Source organism: Monodelphis domestica, chromosome 5 (assembly GCF_027887165.1).
Source record: "Monodelphis domestica isolate mMonDom1 chromosome 5, mMonDom1.pri, whole genome shotgun sequence".
NCBI lineage: Eukaryota > Metazoa > Chordata > Mammalia > Didelphimorphia > Didelphidae > Monodelphis > Monodelphis domestica.
This window is the reverse complement of record NC_077231.1, coordinates 260,294,125-260,314,421: the sequence shown is the minus strand read 5'-3', so window position 1 is coordinate 260,314,421 and position 20,297 is coordinate 260,294,125. Positions and strand designations below refer to the sequence as shown.

The 20,297-nt window shown below is 34.7% G+C and overlaps 1 protein-coding gene across 13 annotated transcripts in view; it reads left to right on the top strand.

The window, feature by feature from the left end:
- The window catches only part of THNSL1 (threonine synthase like 1), a 20,541-nt gene extending 244 nt beyond the window's left edge, over positions 1 to 20,297 (top strand). The window contains exons 1-6 of one of the 13 annotated variants that reach the window (XM_056800083.1): positions 603 to 944; positions 1,858 to 1,988; positions 3,234 to 3,426; positions 4,204 to 4,298; positions 14,734 to 14,820; positions 17,200 to 20,297. In XM_056800083.1, coding sequence (XP_056656061.1) covers positions 17,248 to 19,482 — 2,235 coding nt within the window. In that variant the 5' untranslated portion in view covers positions 603 to 944; positions 1,858 to 1,988; positions 3,234 to 3,426; ... (1 more) ...; positions 14,734 to 14,820; positions 17,200 to 17,247 and the 3' untranslated portion in view covers positions 19,483 to 20,297. Of the gene's footprint in view, positions 1 to 35; positions 945 to 1,307; positions 1,384 to 1,821; positions 1,989 to 3,233; positions 3,427 to 4,203; positions 4,299 to 7,233; positions 7,384 to 14,733; positions 14,821 to 17,199 lie in introns of those variants that run through there. The other 12 variants (XM_056800086.1, XM_056800088.1, XM_056800087.1 and 9 more) reach the window with 12 other exon arrangements.

Sequence of the window (20,297 nt, the reverse complement as noted above, 5' to 3'; positions counted from 1 at the left end):
CGTAGTGGCTGCTTATTAATTGGCAACTGAAAGTGAGGCCAGTTCCCTAACGCAGGCGCAGTGTCGAGTGTACAGGAGGTTGAGGGGGGAATGAAGTGAGGTCAGAAGCGACTCAGAAGGTGAGGCGGAGCGGAGAGAGGCGTTGCCCGGGAAGAGCCAAGGAACGAAGTCCCCTAGGGTTGTGGGGAGAGTGGTGAATATGGAAGAGGAGCTCAGATGCAACGACGGCGCCTGCGCAGAGTCGCTAGGCATGAGAGCAGCTGCATCCGGGAGCGCAGGACCGTTGAAAGCGGGGCGGAGCGAGGGAGGAGGGCGTGCACTGCGCCGAGGGGGCGGAGCCGTTGCCTAGGCTTGTACTCGCCTGCTGCAGGAGGGACTGGGTCCAGGCTATTTGCCGCGGCGAGGAAACCCTAACTTTGCAAGCCGTGGTTCGCAGTCGTCGGAAGCGTTCTCTGGATGTTTCCCTTTTCCTTATCCCCTTCTTTCCCCCGTCTCCTCGGGGTGACTTTTCTGGGTGAGTCATTTGAGGAGGAAGCCAGACCGGAAACCCACCGAATTCCCTCAGCTGCCCCCGCCCCCTCCCCCTTTCCGTTACCTGGCTGGGACTCCACGCCCACCTCCCCGTCTCAGGAGCCCTTTCCTGCCTGGGCAAGGGACTGGCCAGAAGACCACCCTTTCCTGTAGAGCGAAGGACTTGTTACTGCGTCTGAACCCCAAACATTGTTCTCCTCTGACTTGTATTCTCTGGCCTTCTCCCCCAGATGGGTTAAGGAACCATCACCTAAGCGTTTGCCAAATTTCACCTAAATTCCACCTGCCTTCCTTTATTTAAAACTACCTTCCGAGGATAGGATAGGAACTACCTTCCATCAGCTGAAATCCTGGGCTTCCAAACGATATGCTTCCTACCTCTTTGTAGAGTGAAAGGAACCCTCATACGAACGGTAACCATCCCTTTAACGGCGGTTAACTAACTAGATTTTGGAATATTTGAATAGTCAAGTAAAATAACATTTAAAGCGCTAAATAACTAATGCTAGCTTTTTAAAAATAAGAATTCCTCCAAAGCGAGTAAACGTGCCTTAGTAGACTGTTTGGTTCATATTATTGCCTTTGAAATTCCCCCATGCTGATAAATTTTTAAATGGCTTCATAGACTAGAATATTTTTTGGTGGGCCTTTACAAGACCACCAAATTCAGGGCCTTTTCAGGTAGAATCATCCAATCAAATTGGACTGGATAGAACTGGTATAGTTAATCCCTAGCCAATATTGATCTGACTTTTAATATTTTGGGGGTTATTCAGCCTCAGGTCATGAGCAGATGTCATAAGGTGACTGAAAGATTACTTGGAGAAAGAGAAGTGATAGTCACAGTTTAAGGTAGGACAAGTTATTTGGGAGTTAATCTATGTGACTTAAAAAGCTAAGAGTATTTCAGTATGGCATCATATCCCCAGCCCTTTGCATTTTCTTGTTTGGTTTTAGTACAGATGACAGTATACCTAGGGATTAAATATGAGTCCCCACAGGACCAGTTTTTTTTTGTTGTTTGTTTTTTTTTTTTTGCTTAATGGGATTTAATCACACTGTTGCTTAATGTATATATATATATATATATATATATTTTTTTTTTTGCTTTGTTAACAGGGAAGATTTAGAGGAGAAGAGTACAACTTAAGTCTTTTCATTTTTTTATAAAAGCCAGGCAGCCCATTTCTAACTTGAATCTTTTACAGTACTCTTTGTAGTCTTAATATTTGACTAAGTGTTAAACTTCTTCATCTAATGTTGATTTTTAAATTTATTATATCTAATTAGTATAGGAACTTCAACTTTCACATCTCTTCACTGTAGTTTAATCAGTTTGGGAAGAAACTGAGAATCCTTCATCATTGGACTGAAGTTGAAGTTTAGATTCTAGTCTTTGTTTACTACTGACTTTGGAGTTGACCTTAGAAGTCAGTCTATTCAAGAATTGGAATAAGGTTAGTGGACCTTTTAATGTTAATTTTTACCCTACTGTGTGTGCTTTTAATACCTTAAACTACTGACATTCTCCTTAATGTTCTAGTCTTTATATCCTGATTTTTTTTTTATCCTAGAGAGAAGCATTACCTAGGAGAAGCAGGAACAATAGTAATTGAATTTGTGTACTTATGGTACTGATTTTAATTAATGGGATAATCAGAAATATTAAAAATGCCTCCTGTATGCCACAAGAACTCTGCTAGGGGCTAAAGGACATTAAGATGGAATACGAAATAGTCCCTATCCTTAAGGTGGCATATTCTTTTGGGGCTAGAATTTAATGTAAAGTTTTAAGAGAACAGTATTTTCCTAATCTCTCCCCCGCCCCCTAGTTGACATCTTTAATACCTCAAAAGACTAAAAAACTTAGCATTTCACATTTGGAAAGTAAGAGTGGTGACAAGGATCGACTTGGTTTTAGTTTTCTTATATTCTAGAGTTTTGGACATTTTTTTCTAAGGAATGATCCTCTCAGTTTATAACTCAGGTGAATGTTATTTGATTTGGAAGGTACATAGTGGATGTTTGTCTTATTTACAAAGAAGATATTTGTAAAATATTTGAGAAATAATAGTCTCACTCTAATAGACTATATCCATGGGTAACTCTGTAATGGCTTTTGTTGTTGTATCATAATCAACCCAAAAAACAAGATCAGAGTATTTTCTTTCTGTTATTTACTAGTTGTATGACCTGGGACTATTCACTTGACCTCTGCTTATTTCAGTTTCCGTAATCTATAAAATGAGGATAATAATAGCAATTACCTCCAAGGATTATTATAAGATAAAAGGGATGCTTTTAATTTTAAACTATTTTTCCATGGTTACATCATTCATTTTCTCTCCCTCCCCTCATTCACCCCCTCTCAGAACTGACAAGCAATTCTACTGTTATACATGTGTTATTACTTGAATACTTATTTCCATATTATTAATTTTTATAACAGAGTAATCTTTTAAATTCCTAATCTCTCCTCCCCTCCCCCCACCTCCAGATGGGATAATATTTGTAAACCACTTTGCAGACCTTAAAGTCCTATATAAATGCTAGCTGGCTATTATCATTTTGAAGTTTTGGAATTTTCTATATTTTTCTAAATGCAAACATAATATTTTAGCAAAATAAGCATGTGCTTTAAATGTTTTAAACAAATATATTGTGTTAAGCAACTAATTTTTTTTCTCTCTCCTGAGATACAGAATGGTGTAGTGGAAAGACCTCTGAGCTTGGAGTCAAAAGAAACCTGGGTTCAAATCCTGCTTCTAACACTAAAATAGCTGTGTATACATGGGCAAGTCATGTAACCCTTCTCAGCCCAAGTTCCTCCATCTGTAAAATGGGGATAACCATACCTGTTGTACTTCAACTGTTGTGAGGTTCAAATGAAATAATGTATGTCAAGTAGTTTTAAAGTAGTAGATAAAAGCCAGCTATTATTTAATTATAGGATAGAATAAATAAGTGCTTCCTCCTGATTTTTCAAAAATTGCCAAGTAATTTAAAAATTAGAATTAATTAGTCCTCAAAAAGGTTTTCCTTAGACTTGATAATTGGATCAGGTTGGATTAATTGGACCAATAACTCAATTAATTTGTGGCAAAGGAGTGCCTAGATTTTTCATTTTATAGATATAGAAAACTATTGTGAGGAAATTCCCTCTAAGCAAATTATTAGCTTGTACTATATGTTCTAGTCTCAGAGCCTTGGTGAATGGAAAGGATAAGTGACTTGCTTGGGGTCACATAGACATACATTTCAAGGGCAGAACTTGAGACCCATGGAGCCACACTGCCTCTCTAATTTAATTTGCAATAATCTTAGCACTTAAGCAATTCTTTTTAATTTACTAGTTGTCAGTATTGAAAACTTAATCAACAAATCTACATTTTAAAATAGTTTACTCTTTATCTTGAAATTTGTTACAATAAACATTATAGAAAAATTGTTACTGGATGTTACTGTCAAAAGATCAGTTAAAAGTGTTGAAAATATCGGCAAGTATAAGTGTTACATGGTCTTTATTTGCAAAACATTTTAAAAATTGTGATTGTCTCATGTCAGTTGATTTGGACTTTTAAATGAGAATAATTTTAACTTAAAAGTAGAAATTTTATTAAACAAGCATTTATTAAGCATCTAATATGTACATGTCCCATGTCCTATACTGAGTGCTGAAGACATAAAATCAAGAACAGTCCCTGCCCTCAAGGAGCTTACATTCTCCTCTGTGGATACAAGCTTCTAACCTTTGAGCAAAATACAAGGTAATTTTGAGTAGTACAAATGTAATACAATAACAGATGAAAGGTTTTAAGTTGGAGAGTATGGGCAGCTAGGTGGTGAAGAGCACCCTGCCTGGAGTCAGGAAAACCTGAGTTCCAATCTGTCTCTGACACTCAGCAATGTGACCCTGGGATAAGTCACTTAACCCTGTTTGCCTCAGTTCCTCATCTGTAAAATGAGCTGGAGAAGGAAATAGCTAAGCACTCTAATATTTTTGTAGGAAAACTCCACATGAGTTCTTGAAGAGTCAGACACAACTAAACAGCAGGAGATGACACCTTAGGTTAATCTTAAAGGGATTCTAAAGGCAGAGAGGAGGAGAGTATTTCAGGCATGGAAGACCTGCTGTTCAAAGGCAAGAAGCAGGGGTGGAATATTGTAAGTGGGAGACAGCATGCCAGATTAAATGAAATGAATCTGTGGCAGGGAGTAATATGAAATCTGTTTGGAGAGTGAGGTTGGAGCCATATTAGGAAGGACTTTAAATTATAAGCCTTTTAGAAACAGAGAGCCACTGGATCTTCAACAGGAAAGTGAGGTGGCCAGTGTGTCAGGAACATCAGTTTGGGAACTGTGTGAAGGATGGTTTGAATAGAGGAGAGATTAGAAACAAGGAGGCCAAATAAATTAATTTGCAGTAATTCAGGTTCTCATCAGCTTCCTGTTCCCTGTCCCCTCCCCCCATATCTCCTTTCCCTTTCTTTCCCTTTCCCTTCATGCTTCTTTTCCCCATCTCCATATATATATATATAATCATTTATGCATATAATTGATTTAATATCCCCTTAGTAATAAAGCGAGTATCTCATATTGGTAACATACAATTCTTGATGTTGTCTTACTATGTTACTCAGCATTTTAGATCATAGGAGAGAAATTGGGGATTGTAGGATAACGTAAAGACATCTTTTTTTATCTGGCACTTGTGAATCTGTTTTTAAAAATATTTTGATAGCTATTTTAGTATCATTTTTTTACTTGGTAATGCCATATATTTTATTTTATGTATTTAAAAGCATTATTCTTGAAGGGTTCCTGGCACAAAAAGGCTAAGATTTCTTGGTCTAGAGTATTATTTCAGAAGTGTTACCATAGTAACTCTCTCCAGTGCTTTTTAGCTATAGTTTTTTTTTGGTTTACAGTTATAAAAAAGTCAGAATATTAATACCCTTAACTCTTTTTTATTTATTTAGTATTTTTGAATTTCATCTCCAGGGTTGTGTTTTTGCTATTTTAAGGATCCTTCTTTACTATCAGTGGTTTTTAGGCTCTAATTGAGAACAAGAACAATTGTTACAGAAGTTCAACAATAGTCATTTAATGCCTAAATCTATTGGACTCATTTCTGTTTTCCCACTTTTTTTTTAAACCCTTACCTTCTGTCTTAGAATCAATACTATGCATTGGTTCTAAGGCAGAAGAATGGTAAGGGCTAGGCAGTGGGGGGTCACACAGCTAGGAAGTGTCTGAGGCCAGATTTGAACCCAGGACCTCCCATCTCTGGGCCTGATTCTCAATCCACTAAGCCACCCAGCTGCCCCTGTTCTCCCACTTCGATTTCTCTAACTTTTGACTCTGTTGACTACTATTTTTCTTTGGATGTTTTCTACTCTGCGTTTTCCTGACACTGCTCTCTCCTGGTTCTGCTGCCTGTTTGGTGTCTCCTCAGTCTTATTTATTAGATTATCATCTACATTGATGTGATTATACTAACTGTAGTTATACTACAGGGCTCTGTCCTGGACCCATTTTTTTCTTATTGGTGACTTTTTCAGTCTCCATGGATTCAGTTATTATTCCCAGGTCTTTTTTTTTTTAAACCATACCTTCTTCCAAGGTAGAAGTATGGACTATGCAATTGAGGTTAAATGATTTGCCTAGACTCACACAGCTAGGAAGTGACAGGCCAGATTTAAACCCAAGACCTCTTGGCTCTAGATCTGCCTCTCTATAAATTGAGCCACTTAGCTGCCTCAACTTCCAAATTTATTTAGCCAGCCCAATCCTCTCTCTTGTGCATTAATCCCACATTACCAACTCACTGATGGATGTTTTGAATTGGATATTTTAAGGCAGTGGTGTAAAACAACAGAAATGGGTTTCATATTGACTTAAAAACACACATGTATTTTTGCATTTTATTTTTTTTGTTAAATTTATCCGAATTACATTTTAGTCTGACTTGGTGTCACTTGTGAGTTTTGCTAGTTAAATTTGACACTTCTGTTCTAAGGGGACCTTAGACTCAGTATGATCTAAATTGAAATCATTATCTTTCCCCCAAACTCAACACTCTTTCTTCTTTCTTATTGGTTTTTATGGTACCACCATCTTTCTACTTACTATGAAGTTTACAGTGTTGTGTAATTCTTTCTCAGTCTCACCACATGTATTACATTGTTTGCCAAGTCTTGCCATTTCTGTCTTTCTAGCATCTGATGAATGTGTTTCTACTCTTTCTTGTTACACTGTTATTCCACTAGTTCAGGCCTGTAATGACCTCTATTCTGGATAGTTGCAATTAACCTCCCAGTTTGTCTCCTTGACTGAAGACTTCTTACTCTAAAATGTGTTCTACACAGCTGCCAGAGTGATTTTCTAAAAGTACAGTTCTAACCCTGTTACTCCCCTACTTCGTCCGGTCTCTGTGGGATCAAATATAAATTCCTCTGATATTTAAAGCTTTTTACATCCTATCTCTTTTTTAGTTTTCTAGTCTTATGCTTTACTCCTCATTATACAGCCTTCAGGTTGGCCACACTGACCTTTTCACTATTCCTCACATATAATGCTCTATTTTCTGTCTTTACCTTTGCAGTAATTATCTTCCATGTTTGAAATGTCCTTCTTTCTTGCCTTTGCCTCTTGGAATTCCTGCTTTTCTTTACAGCTCTGCTTCATGATCATGTTTTCTAGGTGAAGACTTTTTTGATCCCTCTCTTTCAAAACTATCATTTTAAAAATACATGTGCTCAGGGTGGCTCAGTGGATTGAGATCCAGACTCAGAGACAGGAGGTTCTGGTTTCAAATTTGATCTCAGACTCTTCCTAGCACTGTGAACCTGGGTAAGTCACTTAACCCACATTGTTCAGCCCTTACCCCCACCCTTTACTTTGAACCAGTGCCCAATATTGATTGATGGAAGGTAAGGATTAAAAAATATATGCATTTATATACTTTTTAATATATACATATTACTTGTCAGAATGTAAGCTTCTTGAGAGTAGGTACTATTACACTTTTGCCTTTGTACCCTAGCACTTAACATGGTGCCATTCATAAAGGAGGTACTTTATAAAATACTCATTGATTGAACAATTTTAAGCAACTGTGGGTAAGGTAATATGTTAGGTGTTGGGGACATAGATGCAAATAAAATAGTTCAGTAGTTAATGTCTTTCTGAAGAGATAATGAGGCTTAATACAGCCTTTTGGAGTTCAGTGGAATTATTAATAAAATCATTTATTTCATCCCTTCTACTATGTTATCAAGTCCTGTACTTTCTTATAAGAAGGTTGAGTGGCTAAATATAGGTTGCTCCATAAAAACCAATCATCACTATTAGAAGAATTAAAATGTGTGTGTCCTAGAAATATAGGTTAGTGGTATCCTCTTTGAAGGATAGCACTGACATAGATGGAAAGAGTTATTATAATGCTGACCCCACCAAACAACTGTTAATACCTCTAAAAGCAGAAAATGGTTAAAATATTTAGGCTCTTAAAATTACTTCATACCTGGATCATTAAAGTAGTTCCCAAACCCTTTCTCAAGTCTTTTCTTTTCCATTCTAAATTTTACTCATCTGTCAAGAAAACAACAAAACCCAACTTTTCAATGCAGAGGTTTACTACATAGTTCACCCTACACAAAAATAAGTGGATCACATAGAGTGATACAAAAAAAATTTCATAATCCAGTTGTTTAAGGATTTTCATAATCTGGATCCAGTCTACCTGCCAAATTTTATTTCATAATATCACCCCTTCAGGCCCACTATGTTCTAAAAAAGTTGAATTTACTACCACTGTTCATTTAACTCCTTTCTCTGGTCTTGTTTCCTTATTTGTAAAAGGAAGGAAGGAGCTTATATGATCTGTGATTCTATGGATTCTCTGTTTCCGTATTTTATACTCTCCCACTTTAATACATTCATACAAATTGCCCTCCATCTGTTACCTTCACACCTACAATTCCTGAAATCCTTTTCTTCCCTAATGATCTGGCATTCTTCACAGAGTTATAAAACCATATATATCCTTAGACCCAGCAATATCACTTGTGGGTCTTTTCCTCTAGGTGATCAAGGAAAAAGGAAAAGAATTTATATGCTCAAAAATATTGATAGCAGTTCTCTTTGTGGTGGAAAAGATCTAGAAATAGAGGGGATGCCCATCAATTGGGACATGGCTGAACAAGTTATAGTGGCAATGGAATACTATTATGCTATAAGAAGTGACGAGTAAGTTATTTTTTAAATGGAAGTATCTGCATGAAATTATGAAAAGTGAAACAAGTAGAATCAAGAGATCAAAATATCTAGCTCCAGAATTAGCATTTGAAGAATAGCTTTCTGAATGTCTTCCTCCAGAGAAAGAATTGATAAACAGAAAAAGAAAAAAATATAGTTTATATATACATATGTTTTTTAAGTCAAATGATGCCTTCTCTAGTGCAGTAAGGGAAGGAAGGAAAGGGAGGAAGATACCTGGGAATTACAATGTAACCAACAAATTAATTTAAAAAAAACTTAAAAAAAAGTAAAAATCTGGCACTACCTCTAAACCTCTCTCTGATCCAGAGTCTTACTGAAAGCGATCTCTCATAATTCTCCTAGAGATTTTATGGTAGTAGCTTAGAAATTCTGACATTACAATGAAATATGTAATGTAACCTAACATAGGAAGAAGGAAGAGAAAATTAGTTTTCTTTGAGCCTGTTAAAATTTCTTGTCTGTTTTTGCCTTTTTGCTTAGGGGATTATTTCAGTTTTAGACAGTATACTTTGTTATCTGGTTCAAAATGAAAGGCATGATTAGAATGGCATAACTGTACTTTTTTGGGCCAATTAAGATTTTTAGTGTTAGGAAAGTTTTTTTCAGCTTTAGCACATAGGCAGAGACACCCCTCCCCCAATACACATATTCCCCCACACTTTACACACCACATATGCATACATGTGTTAATGTTTTAGAACAGGGGTTCTTAACCCGGTATCCATTGCCCCTGTAGAAAACTATGGATAGGTTTCATGGGATCTGTGAACTAGGATATAGAAAAACATATTTCTTTTTCTCTAAGTTAAATTTAGCATTTCCTTCAGTTATACATTTTTTTTAAAGGAGGAGTCCACAGGCTTCATCAAACTGCCGGAAGGATCTATAACACACAAAAATGGTTAAGAACTCTTGTTTTAGAAGAATAGATAAAAGCAAAGATTTTATATTGATAGACATGAAAGTATTTTGATTAGAATACCTGAAGTTTCTAAAATTGGGTAATTGGTTTAATTATGATAGATAAAAATCTTAGGCCATTTAAAATATTTTTTGGAATTATACTTGCTTTGCTTTTTGGGAGGAGTTTATTGATCATTTAAATCAATATGCTTCTTGATAAACTAAATTAATATGCATAGGAAAGACGATGAATATGTAACTTGATAGATACTTTAATGGTACATTTGGATTCTTTGGAATTCTTTGATTTTGGTTGCTTTGTAGTAAAATAAAATGTGGTCTGATATTATATATACAGAACACTGGATCTAGAATAATTTGTATACATATGGGGAAGTAATACAGGATTTTTATCTGTAGCCCAGTGTGAGTTCCACTTTATTATTGAGATAATTCATAAAGGACCTTGGTTAGAGAATTGTGAGACATTTTCTAGGCCTAATTTTGCTATTGTTATTTGCCCTTGAGGAAGCCTAAGCATTTCTCAGAGTCTGCTAACATTTCTGCAAAATGAGAGAATTGGACTAGATCAGCTTTAATATCCCTTCTCTTATGTATTCTCTTATTTTCTTCTAGTCCTCTATTTTGCCTCAACCTTTAAAGTGGTGTGTAGGTAAATTAGAACTCTGTAATATTAATCTATAATTAAAGAAGAGATAATGAAAAAATCACAAAGATAAGTATATTTGAGTATATTTTCAGTTTTTAAGAGAAGTCAGAGGTTCATCATCAATAGTTTGGGTCTTGAGGGATGAGCCTTAAAAGGACTCTTGTGAGGTAGATAATATAGGTATTAAAGCTGAGAGATTAAGGAACCTGTTTGAGTACATAATTTGTCAGAAATAGGATTAAGTTTCAGGTTTTCAAGATTCTAGCTCAGCATCATCCACTATGTCATGCTTGAAGTGAAACAATTTTGAATGTATTAAGGGATCGATTTTTAAGATATCTGAAAGAAGAGAAGATTCTGATCAAGAAAAATATGAATGCTACTTTTATGAATAGACTACAGTTATGCCCACCTCATGTGCCTACTTAACCTATGAAACATTGTGAGAAAGTGATATCAAATGTAATTGATGAAAATGTAAGAGAAAAGATGGTCTTTTGCAAGTGATTTTTCAATGGCCAATCCAGTCTTCACAGCAGAATTGACTCTTTTCTTTCTTGACTATTAAGAAATTGACAGACCAAAAGCTCCCCCTTAAAAGCTTGACCAGAAAGCTCATATGCCATGAGAAGTTCATGATCTAGTAGAAGTGCTAGTCTTGGCTATAGGAGAAATCTGGGTTTGAATATCTCCTCCAGCCCTTTCTAGCTCAACAGCTTTAAGTATGTCCCTTATTTCTCTCACTTTAAAATGGCATCAGTCCCAACTTAAGAGAACTGACCTCACAGTGTTTTCTTGGACCAGATAGTGTACATAAATTGTGTTGTAAACTTCAAAGCTGTGTCTATGTGCTATTTCAAAGTGCAACATCCAAGGTAGCTGTCAATACTCCTCTGATTACTGAGTGTCAGGTATACAATGAGTGATGTCCAGTGTGAAATTGCCCTTGGATGGCAAAATCTTGACTGTTAGGAAATGGCATGATTAGAATTGCATAAAGTCCCGTAATACAACAGAGTCTCAGTGGAGAGACAGTGTAACATTGTCCAAATGATAACATTCAGTTGGGATGGGAAGGCAGCTTACTGAGTTGGTCCATAAGTATGGTTATTACCAATGGGCTCTTGACTGGTCTTCCTGCCTTAAGTCTCCCCCTACCTACAATGCTGCGAAAATGACCTTCCTAAACCACGTGACCAGTAAACTCCATTATTACTTATAGGATCAAATGCAAGTTTCTATTTAACATTTAGGACTCTTCATAACCTGAGTCCTTCACCTTTAATATCCTCTCTAATCTGTATATAATCTAGCCCTTTTTGCTTGTTCCTCACATGCAATGTTATGTCGCCTGTCTTTTAGACAGAGCTTTTGTACTGACTAGCATATTGCATGGAATGCTCTTCTTCATTGTTGCCTCTTAGGGTTCTTGGCTTCAAAGTAATTTGCTAAAATATTGTGGGCCTGAAGCTTTTCCTGGTTCTCCTTGCTACTAGTGCTTTCTTTTCTCAAAATTACCTTCTGTCTGTCTGTCTGTCTCTTTATCCCTCTCCCTTTGTCTCTCCATGTCTCTCTCTCTTCCTCCTCTCTCCTTAGAATTTCAGTACTTTTTTTTTAACACTACAAGTACTCATTTATTAAAGCAAATGCACTAATGATGACTATATTATGCATAAACCTAGATTACATTCTCTCACTAATGCATGCAGTATCCATGTGAAGAAAAGGAACAGTTTTAGACAAACCTGAAAGGGAAGCAAATGGAGAAGGAAAACTCATGTGATTAGGATAACTTACAACTCTGGGCTGAAAGCTTTGAAGTCATTAGTCCAATTGGGAATATGTGTACAGTAAGAAACCCCTTCTCTCCTACCTGTTTTCCTGTTGGTCCTCAACACTTCCAACTGGGCCAATACAATTCTTTCCCTTTTAAAAAAATTTAATTTTAAATATTTTTCCATATTAACATGATTAATTTTCTTTCTCTCCCTTCTTCCCTCTCCCCACCTTCCAGAGCTGACAAGCAAGAATTTCAGTCCTTGAGAGACTGTTAGGGACTGTTTTCACTTTGTCATCCCCAGTTTTTAGTTTAGTACCTGACTATGTAGTAAGTACTTAGTAAATGCTTACTATCAATTGAGTGGATGCTGCAAGTAAACAGTGAACTGTATATTGAATTGAGAGGACAGCAGGATAAATAACATTTGGGAAATTGCGTTTCAATTTTAGTGGTACATTCAATTTCTTGATATTCATTTTTTAAACAACATTCTATTAAAATTTTTCCTTTTTATTATGAACTTGAGTCATCAACAAAAACAAAACATTTCAGCATACAAAGAACAAAAAACTGATTGTGTAGAAAATCATGAAGTTCTTTAACACCAATATTCTCCATTTGGTCTATATGACTATGAATCACAAGATGTAATAATTACCAAAGAAGGCATGTGGTGACTTTTCTTATTGCCAGTGATGACTTGTCTATAAGAAATAGGATAAAAAAGAAAAGGAAATAGGCTGGTCTCATATTGATTTAAGGATAACATAACCTACAGAGTGTAGTATTTGTAATCACAAAATGATAAAAGATAAAAGTCAGCCCTTAGCATATTGAAGAGCTGTTTGGAAGAATTATGGGAGAAAGTGCAGGAGAATGTCTGAGAATGAGGAGTTATACTTTATGATTTTTGTATTATTTGAAGAAGTCTCCACATAGAGGATATGGTTCCATTGAAGTAGAGAAGTTGGAAAACATTAAATGTCTGTTAAGGACTTCACTTCATTGGCTCTATAGCTACAGAGTTAGAAGGGTTTCGAGGTGTCAGTGCAGTTTAACCCCTTCATTTTATATGTGGAAATAACAAAGTTGATGATTTGCTCAAAATCATATTAGTAAAAAGCAGTGAGAAGATTAGTTCTCAAGTTCTTCTGATTGTGCAAGACCGGAGAAGCAAAAATATAGGATAAGGAACACTAAAAATAGAGGAAAATTAGCACTTTAAGATATTTTAGCACTCTCCAAATAAAAGTAATGCTCACTTCATAGTAATTTTTTCATTCAGATGACATTCATCAATCACTTGTAAAGCATTTACTACAGAATACCTGTTGTCAGATATATGACCATTTTGCTTAAGTAATATTACTTGTTCGTGACCATGACACTAAGAGAAAAACAGAATAAGATGGAATAGATCTTGGACTCTAATTAATAAACAAGGTTTTAAAATTTCTTGGACTCTATATGTCTTAATATTTTTTCTCTTAAATAAAAATGTATAGTTATTTCCCTTTTCTTGCTTTTGATTTTAGTAAAGCAAATTGAATTCACACTGCAAAATCAGTTTACAACCAACATTAATAAAGGAAAATTTGCACGTCTTAATTTTTTATTGTCTTTCAAATAAAGTAGCATTCATAGGATGTTGTTATAATGGTTTGTGAAATAATATTGATGAATTACTACATTGATCCAATAATAACCATAATTGTAAACAAATTTTGTCTTTTTCCTTTTTAACTTTTAGAACTCATCTAAGATTTATAAGTCTTTTGTGAATTCATAAAATTACAAAAATTTATTAAAGTAGTGTAATAGTTAGATACCTGTAGATTTATAGGCTAAAGGCCTGTACATCTTTGTTGAAATACTCATTTCAGTTATCTTTACAATGGATTACTTTGGTTAAATTGATAAGATGGTTTAAAAAAAGGGTCAAATTTTCATAAAGCCTTTAATTTGAAAGGATCCTTAGAGTTCATATATTAAAATTACTTTTTACAGGCAAGAAAACTAATGACTCAAGAGAGAGTATGATTTATTTAGACACTCAAATGAATAGCAGACTAATTTTAGAGTGTTGGCTATTTTATCAATCAGTAAAAGTCAAATTTAAAAACTTTTTGGTACACGTGGGAGTTACCATATTTCTCATCTCATGCCAACAGTGCTGAGTTTCAATATTTATTGAAGTAGGGGTTTCTTCTATACATTGACACTTATGCGACATTTTCATTTTTATGTGGCAAAACCTGATCACCTTATAACTTTTTTTTGACTGTTTGAACATATAGAATTTATGTCTTAGTTTTTTTTTAATAGGATGGAATTAGGTAGAAATAGAAACAGGTAAATTTAACATTTTCGTTTTATGGCTCAATTTTTACGATTTAAAGTAGACTTTGTAGAATATCTTGAAAACGTTACAGCCTTATACTGTCAACTTTGATTAATTTTAATGTATTTCTGCTTTGAACAATCAAGCTTATACAGAAAGATCGCCTTGACTTTGAAAGGAACACAGTTCATTTAATATCTGTTCCTGCCTTTTTTATGTGTACAGATTGATTGGTGGAAGTGAAGTATATTACCTACCATTTGAAGAAAAGTCACCGAGGAATGAATTCCTGCTTGCCCTATTAACTTATTTGTAAGTTAAATTAAAAGATAGCTTATAGTTATTCATATATATTTATGTTAGTGAGCCTTCTGCTAATTCATCTTCGCATACCTTATTAGAACATTAAGGGAATCCTTTTTTTTTTTTAAACCCTTACCTTTAGTCTTGGAGTCAATACTGTGGACTGGCTCCAAGGCAGAAGAGTGTTAAGGGCTAGGCAATGGGGGTTAAGTCACTTGCCTAGGGTCACATAGCTGGGAAGTATATAAGGCCAGATTTGAACTTAGGACCTCCAATCTCTAGGCCTGGCTCTCAATCCACTGAGCCACCCAGCTGCCCCCCATTATGGGAATTCTTAAAGGTCCTATTTAGTAGAATTTGTGTATATTTGTCCCCACCAAGTTGAAAGGGCTTTAATTACAAACCCAATGATGGACTACATACCTGTTATCTAGGAACCCACCTCACTAAGTTCAGAGAGACTCATCATTGGCTTGTCTGTAGGATAGTGAATATTTTGGTCATATATTTTAAAGACCATTGTAAAGGGTCATGGTGTGATTTAGTGGAACAAATACCCTCACTAATGAAATTTTGGTCTGTTGTATTATTGAAATCATGACTAAGATTTTGTCTATATCAGTAAATGGGAAATAAAGGAGAAAACTTGCAAATTGTTTTTAGAACATGTTAAAATAATGTCTCACCTTAACATACTTTGGTTGAATTCTAGTTTCTGTTATGAAGGAAAAAAAAAACCCAAACCATTAAAACAACTGTGCAAGTTAACTTTTGCCTGACAGCATAAGTACCTATGATCACTACTTTTAGTTGAAATCGTTTCTAAAATACTGACAACATTATTGCATTGTTGATGAGACTTTTACCAAAGGGTAATTGGTCTCCTAAAAAGAATGGGGAATTATGGGTTACATCTGAGTCCCAGAACAACTGTTGCCTGGAAAACTTTGTTCTCTGTCATTAAACGGATGTTTAAACATTTTGATTAACTCCAAAGTTAGTACTTTGGAGAAGGTTTGGGATTTGACTTGTTCCTATATTTCCCTCCATAGTAATTTGGAGTAACCTAAATAAAAGATGGTTTTCACAGCAGAGATAACATTATTATAGGCATTTATCACTAATTTATGTTTTTTTTTGTTATAATCATAAAATTAAACATTGTGTTTCCTTTCTTTTGAGGGTTTTATTCAATGTTGAATACATTTAATATGAATAACATGAAAAATATGAAAACATGAAATACTAAAACTTAAGCTATGTAGGGGTTAGGTTTTTTTTTAAAAAACTTATGTATATTTTGAAAAAGGGATTTAAAAATATATGCCTTCTTTTATATTTTACTTACAAATAAAGTATTAAAATATATTTCTGAATAAAATTTGAGCAAAGAATTAATTTTTTTTTGCCTTATATAGGCTTAGAATTAGAAGGAATGTTAGAGATCATGCAATAGAACCCCTTCTTTTTACATATTAAAAAAGGTCTAAACTTAATATAGTAATAAACAGTGACTGTATTTGATTCTGGGTCTTTTTTTTTCTTTTTATTGCATTTGTCAAGCAAGTGTAGGATAAGAATGTTATAAAATAATGTCATTTTCTGATACATTAGCACTGTCTCCAAATTATAGTAACTACTATATTTATAGTATATTTCTATAAGGAAATAGATTTCTTCTTTTCAAATCAATCACTCTTTTTAGTTGGTGAGAGAATACCTGCTCGTGACTGTGACTTCAAAAGAAAAATGAGGGAAAAATAGAATATTTATTAGGCCCTGATTAAAAATAAAGTTATTAAATTATTTGGACCTGATATTAGAATTTATAAATTTTCTTTTAAGAAACTCATTTTCAATTGAAATTTACATTTAAAGAAATGCTTTCTTATAGTTGGCATTTGCTTTTAACTTGATCAGAGAAAATCAAGGATGCTGGCTATAGTTGACTTGGAGCTAATGTTAACAAAAGGAATATTGGTTGGTTTAAGGAGTACACTTCAGTTTTTGTGTATTATAAGTAATGAGAATGTTATCACTATATTATATCATGTGTGTCCTAATTGCAGATAATTCAGGAATATTCAAGTAAGGATGCAAACAAAATATTCTTTGCTAGCATATAGCTCACAAACTGAAATATTCTGTATAAAATATTTTCAGTTATGCATCTTAAAGGTAAAATATACTTTCTAAAAATTTACTGCTTATTATCTAAACAATTTAATTGTATGAAATTGTTAAGAATATTTAAAACCCCAAGTTTGAAAAGCTTATATAATTTGGTTTGATTTACATTTATGATGATTTTCTTCAATCTGACATGATTTTGAAACTGCTGCTATTAGTAACTAATGGTCCTTTTTAACACATTTTGTTTTTGATAAGGGCATATGCCCATTTGTAGGTTGGCCTGGACAGACAAGTGCAGAGAGAATGCTTCATATTAGTCGGTGTCATCATTTGAAACTAATAACCAAGACATGTAGTTCTTTTATGCATTTTAAAGCAAATAGACACCTAAAGTTGATTCTTCCAAGAACCTTTACATTTAGAGAATTAAAGAAGTCATGGTTCTCAACTCACTCTCTCCTTGGAGACAGAAATATTTTATTGATGGGACTTCCTGGTGCTGGGAAAACAACAGTTGGCAAAATAATAGGTCAGAAACTAGCTTGTGGTGTTATAGATGTGGATGATGATATCCTTGAAACAACGTGGAATATGACTGTGGCTGAAAAATTGAGGGAAGTTGGTCATGAGCAATTTTTAGAAGAGGAAGGAAAAGTGCTGCTAAACTTTGTTGCATCTGGAGCTGTAATTTCCCTTTCTGGGTCTAATCCATTGCATGATGCTACCATGTACTATCTGAAGAAAAATGGAATAGTTGTATATCTGGATGTACCTGTGATAGATATAATTAATCGTCTGAATTTAACGAAGATTGATCGAATTGTGGGCCCTAACTCTGGAATGCCTCTGAAAGAAGTACTTCAGTATAGGAGACAACTCTATAAAAAATGGTATGATATTCGTATATTTTGTGAAGATGGAGCATCTGCAGAGGTAATAGCTGATAAAGTCTTCAATGCAATTAAGAGGTATGAAGATGTAGATTCAGAAACATTTGTTTCAACTAGATATAAGCCCAAAGGCTCTGAAGAAAAAGTTTTCTCAAAACACTTTAGTGAAGCTGTTATTGAGGGATTAGCTTCTGATGGTGGACTCTTTGTTCCTCGAAAGGAATTTCCAAAATTAAACTTTGTAGAATGGAAAAGCTTGGTAGGAGCAACATATATAGAAAGAGCACAATTAATATTGGAGAGGTGTATACATCCTGTTGACATACCTGCTTCCAGATTGGGAGAAATGATTGAAACTGCTTATGGAGAAAACTTTACCTGCTCTAAAATTGCCCCTGTAAGGCATCTTTGGGGCAATCAGTTCATTTTGGAATTATTTCATGGACCAACAGGATCATTTAAAGATTTATCATTACAACTACTGCCACATCTGTTTGCATACTGTATTCCTCCAACTTGTAATTATTTGGTCCTTGTAGCTACTTCTGGAGACACAGGGAGTGCTGTGTTAAATGGTTTTAGTCGTCTTCCTAGCAATGATAAGCAAAGAATAGGTGCGGTCACATTCTTTCCTGAAAATGGAATAAGTGATTTTCAGAAAGAACAAATAATTGGAAATCAGAGAGAAAATGGGTGGGCAGTTGGTGTTAAGTCAGATTTTGACTTTTGCCAGACAGCTTTAAGAAAAATGTTTAATGATTCTGATTTTACTGGATTTCTGACAATAGAATATGGAACAACTTTGAGTTCAGCTAATTCTATAAACTGGGGCCGATTGCTTCCCCAGATAATTTATCATGCTTCTGCATATCTTGATCTTGTTAGTCAGGGATCTATTTCTTTTGGAAGCCCAGTAGATGTCTGTATTCCCACAGGAAACTTTGGTAACATATTAGCAGCAGTATATGCCAAAATGATGGGAATCCCTATTCGGAAATTTATTTGTGCTTCTAATAAAAACCATGTTTTAACTGATTTTATAAAAACAGGACTCTATGATCTAAGGAAAAGGAAACTGGTACAGACCTTTTCTCCATCGTTAGATATTCTGAAATCTTCCAACCTGGAACGACACTTACACTTCGTGACTGATAGAGATGGAAAGTTGATGTCAAAATTATTTCATCAGTTAGAAAATCAGCAGCACTTTCAGCTAGAAAAAATCCTAGTTGAAAAGCTTCAGCAGGATTTTGTAGCCGATTGGTGTTCTGAAGAGAACTGCCTAGCTGCTATTAATTCTACATATCATACTTCAGGGTACATTTTAGACCCTCACACTGCTGTTGCTAAAGTAGTTGCAGATAAAGTACAAGATAAAACTTGTCCAGTGATCTTGGCTTCTACAGCCCATTACTCCAAGTTTGCTTCTGCTATCATGCAGGCTTTAAAGATTCAAGAAATAAATCAGACTTCATCAGGTCAGCTTAGTTTACTAAGTTCATACAATGCTTTACCTCCACCACATGAAGGCTTGTTAGGGAGAATAAAACAACAAGGGTCAGAATATCAAGTCTGTGCCCCTGATGTGAATGTCATGAAGGAACATCTAGAAACACTTATACAAAAGCATTTCATGAAAGTTTCCTAATAAAAAATATTGAGTATTTGTCATTATACCTAATGTGTGTTTTAGAAGTTTATAATATATATGAAGTTGCCATTTCAGTAACTTGCATATTTTCTAGAATTAAATGTTGTGTCTACAAATACTCTTAACTAGACAGTTTACTGGAAACAATGCATAAATGCATGGGCTTTCAGGATATGATTGTGGTAGTCATCATAAATCAAAGCTGTGCTTATGAAAGATGACTGGAGCCCTTCTTTGCCCTTGTTAACAGCTAAGATTTCTGGTTTCCATTAGTAATTTGGCAACTGGAATATTCAATGCTGCTGTTGGGTACCACATCTGTTAACATTTATTGGTATTCGAGTGACTAGAAGGTTAATGTACCTCAAAAAATGTCTAACTTGTCCCTGGGGAATGATGAACTCATCCAACAGGATCAAGACTATATTTTTTTGTCTTGAAGGAATCATACTTGTCTAGAATTACCTTAATTGGCATCTAGATTGCCTAGATTTAATTAGACAATTACTTAGCCCTCCAACTTAATTTAACAGTGTAGATTTGTTGGAATGATAGTCCTTGAGAACAAAGTCTATTGTAGGCATTATTTCTTATGTTATAATTTATTATTATTAAATGATAAGCATCATAATAAAATAACATCTGTTAATAGTTGTTAAGTAAATGAAATTTCTTATCCTAATCTAGAGTGTTTTTCAAAATTAATAATATTTGTATAGATGTAGCAGCCAAATTTTTACCATTTCATAAAAACAGTTCTGTAATGTTTGAAACCAGAAACTTTATACATCCCAATAAATTTGTTGAACATT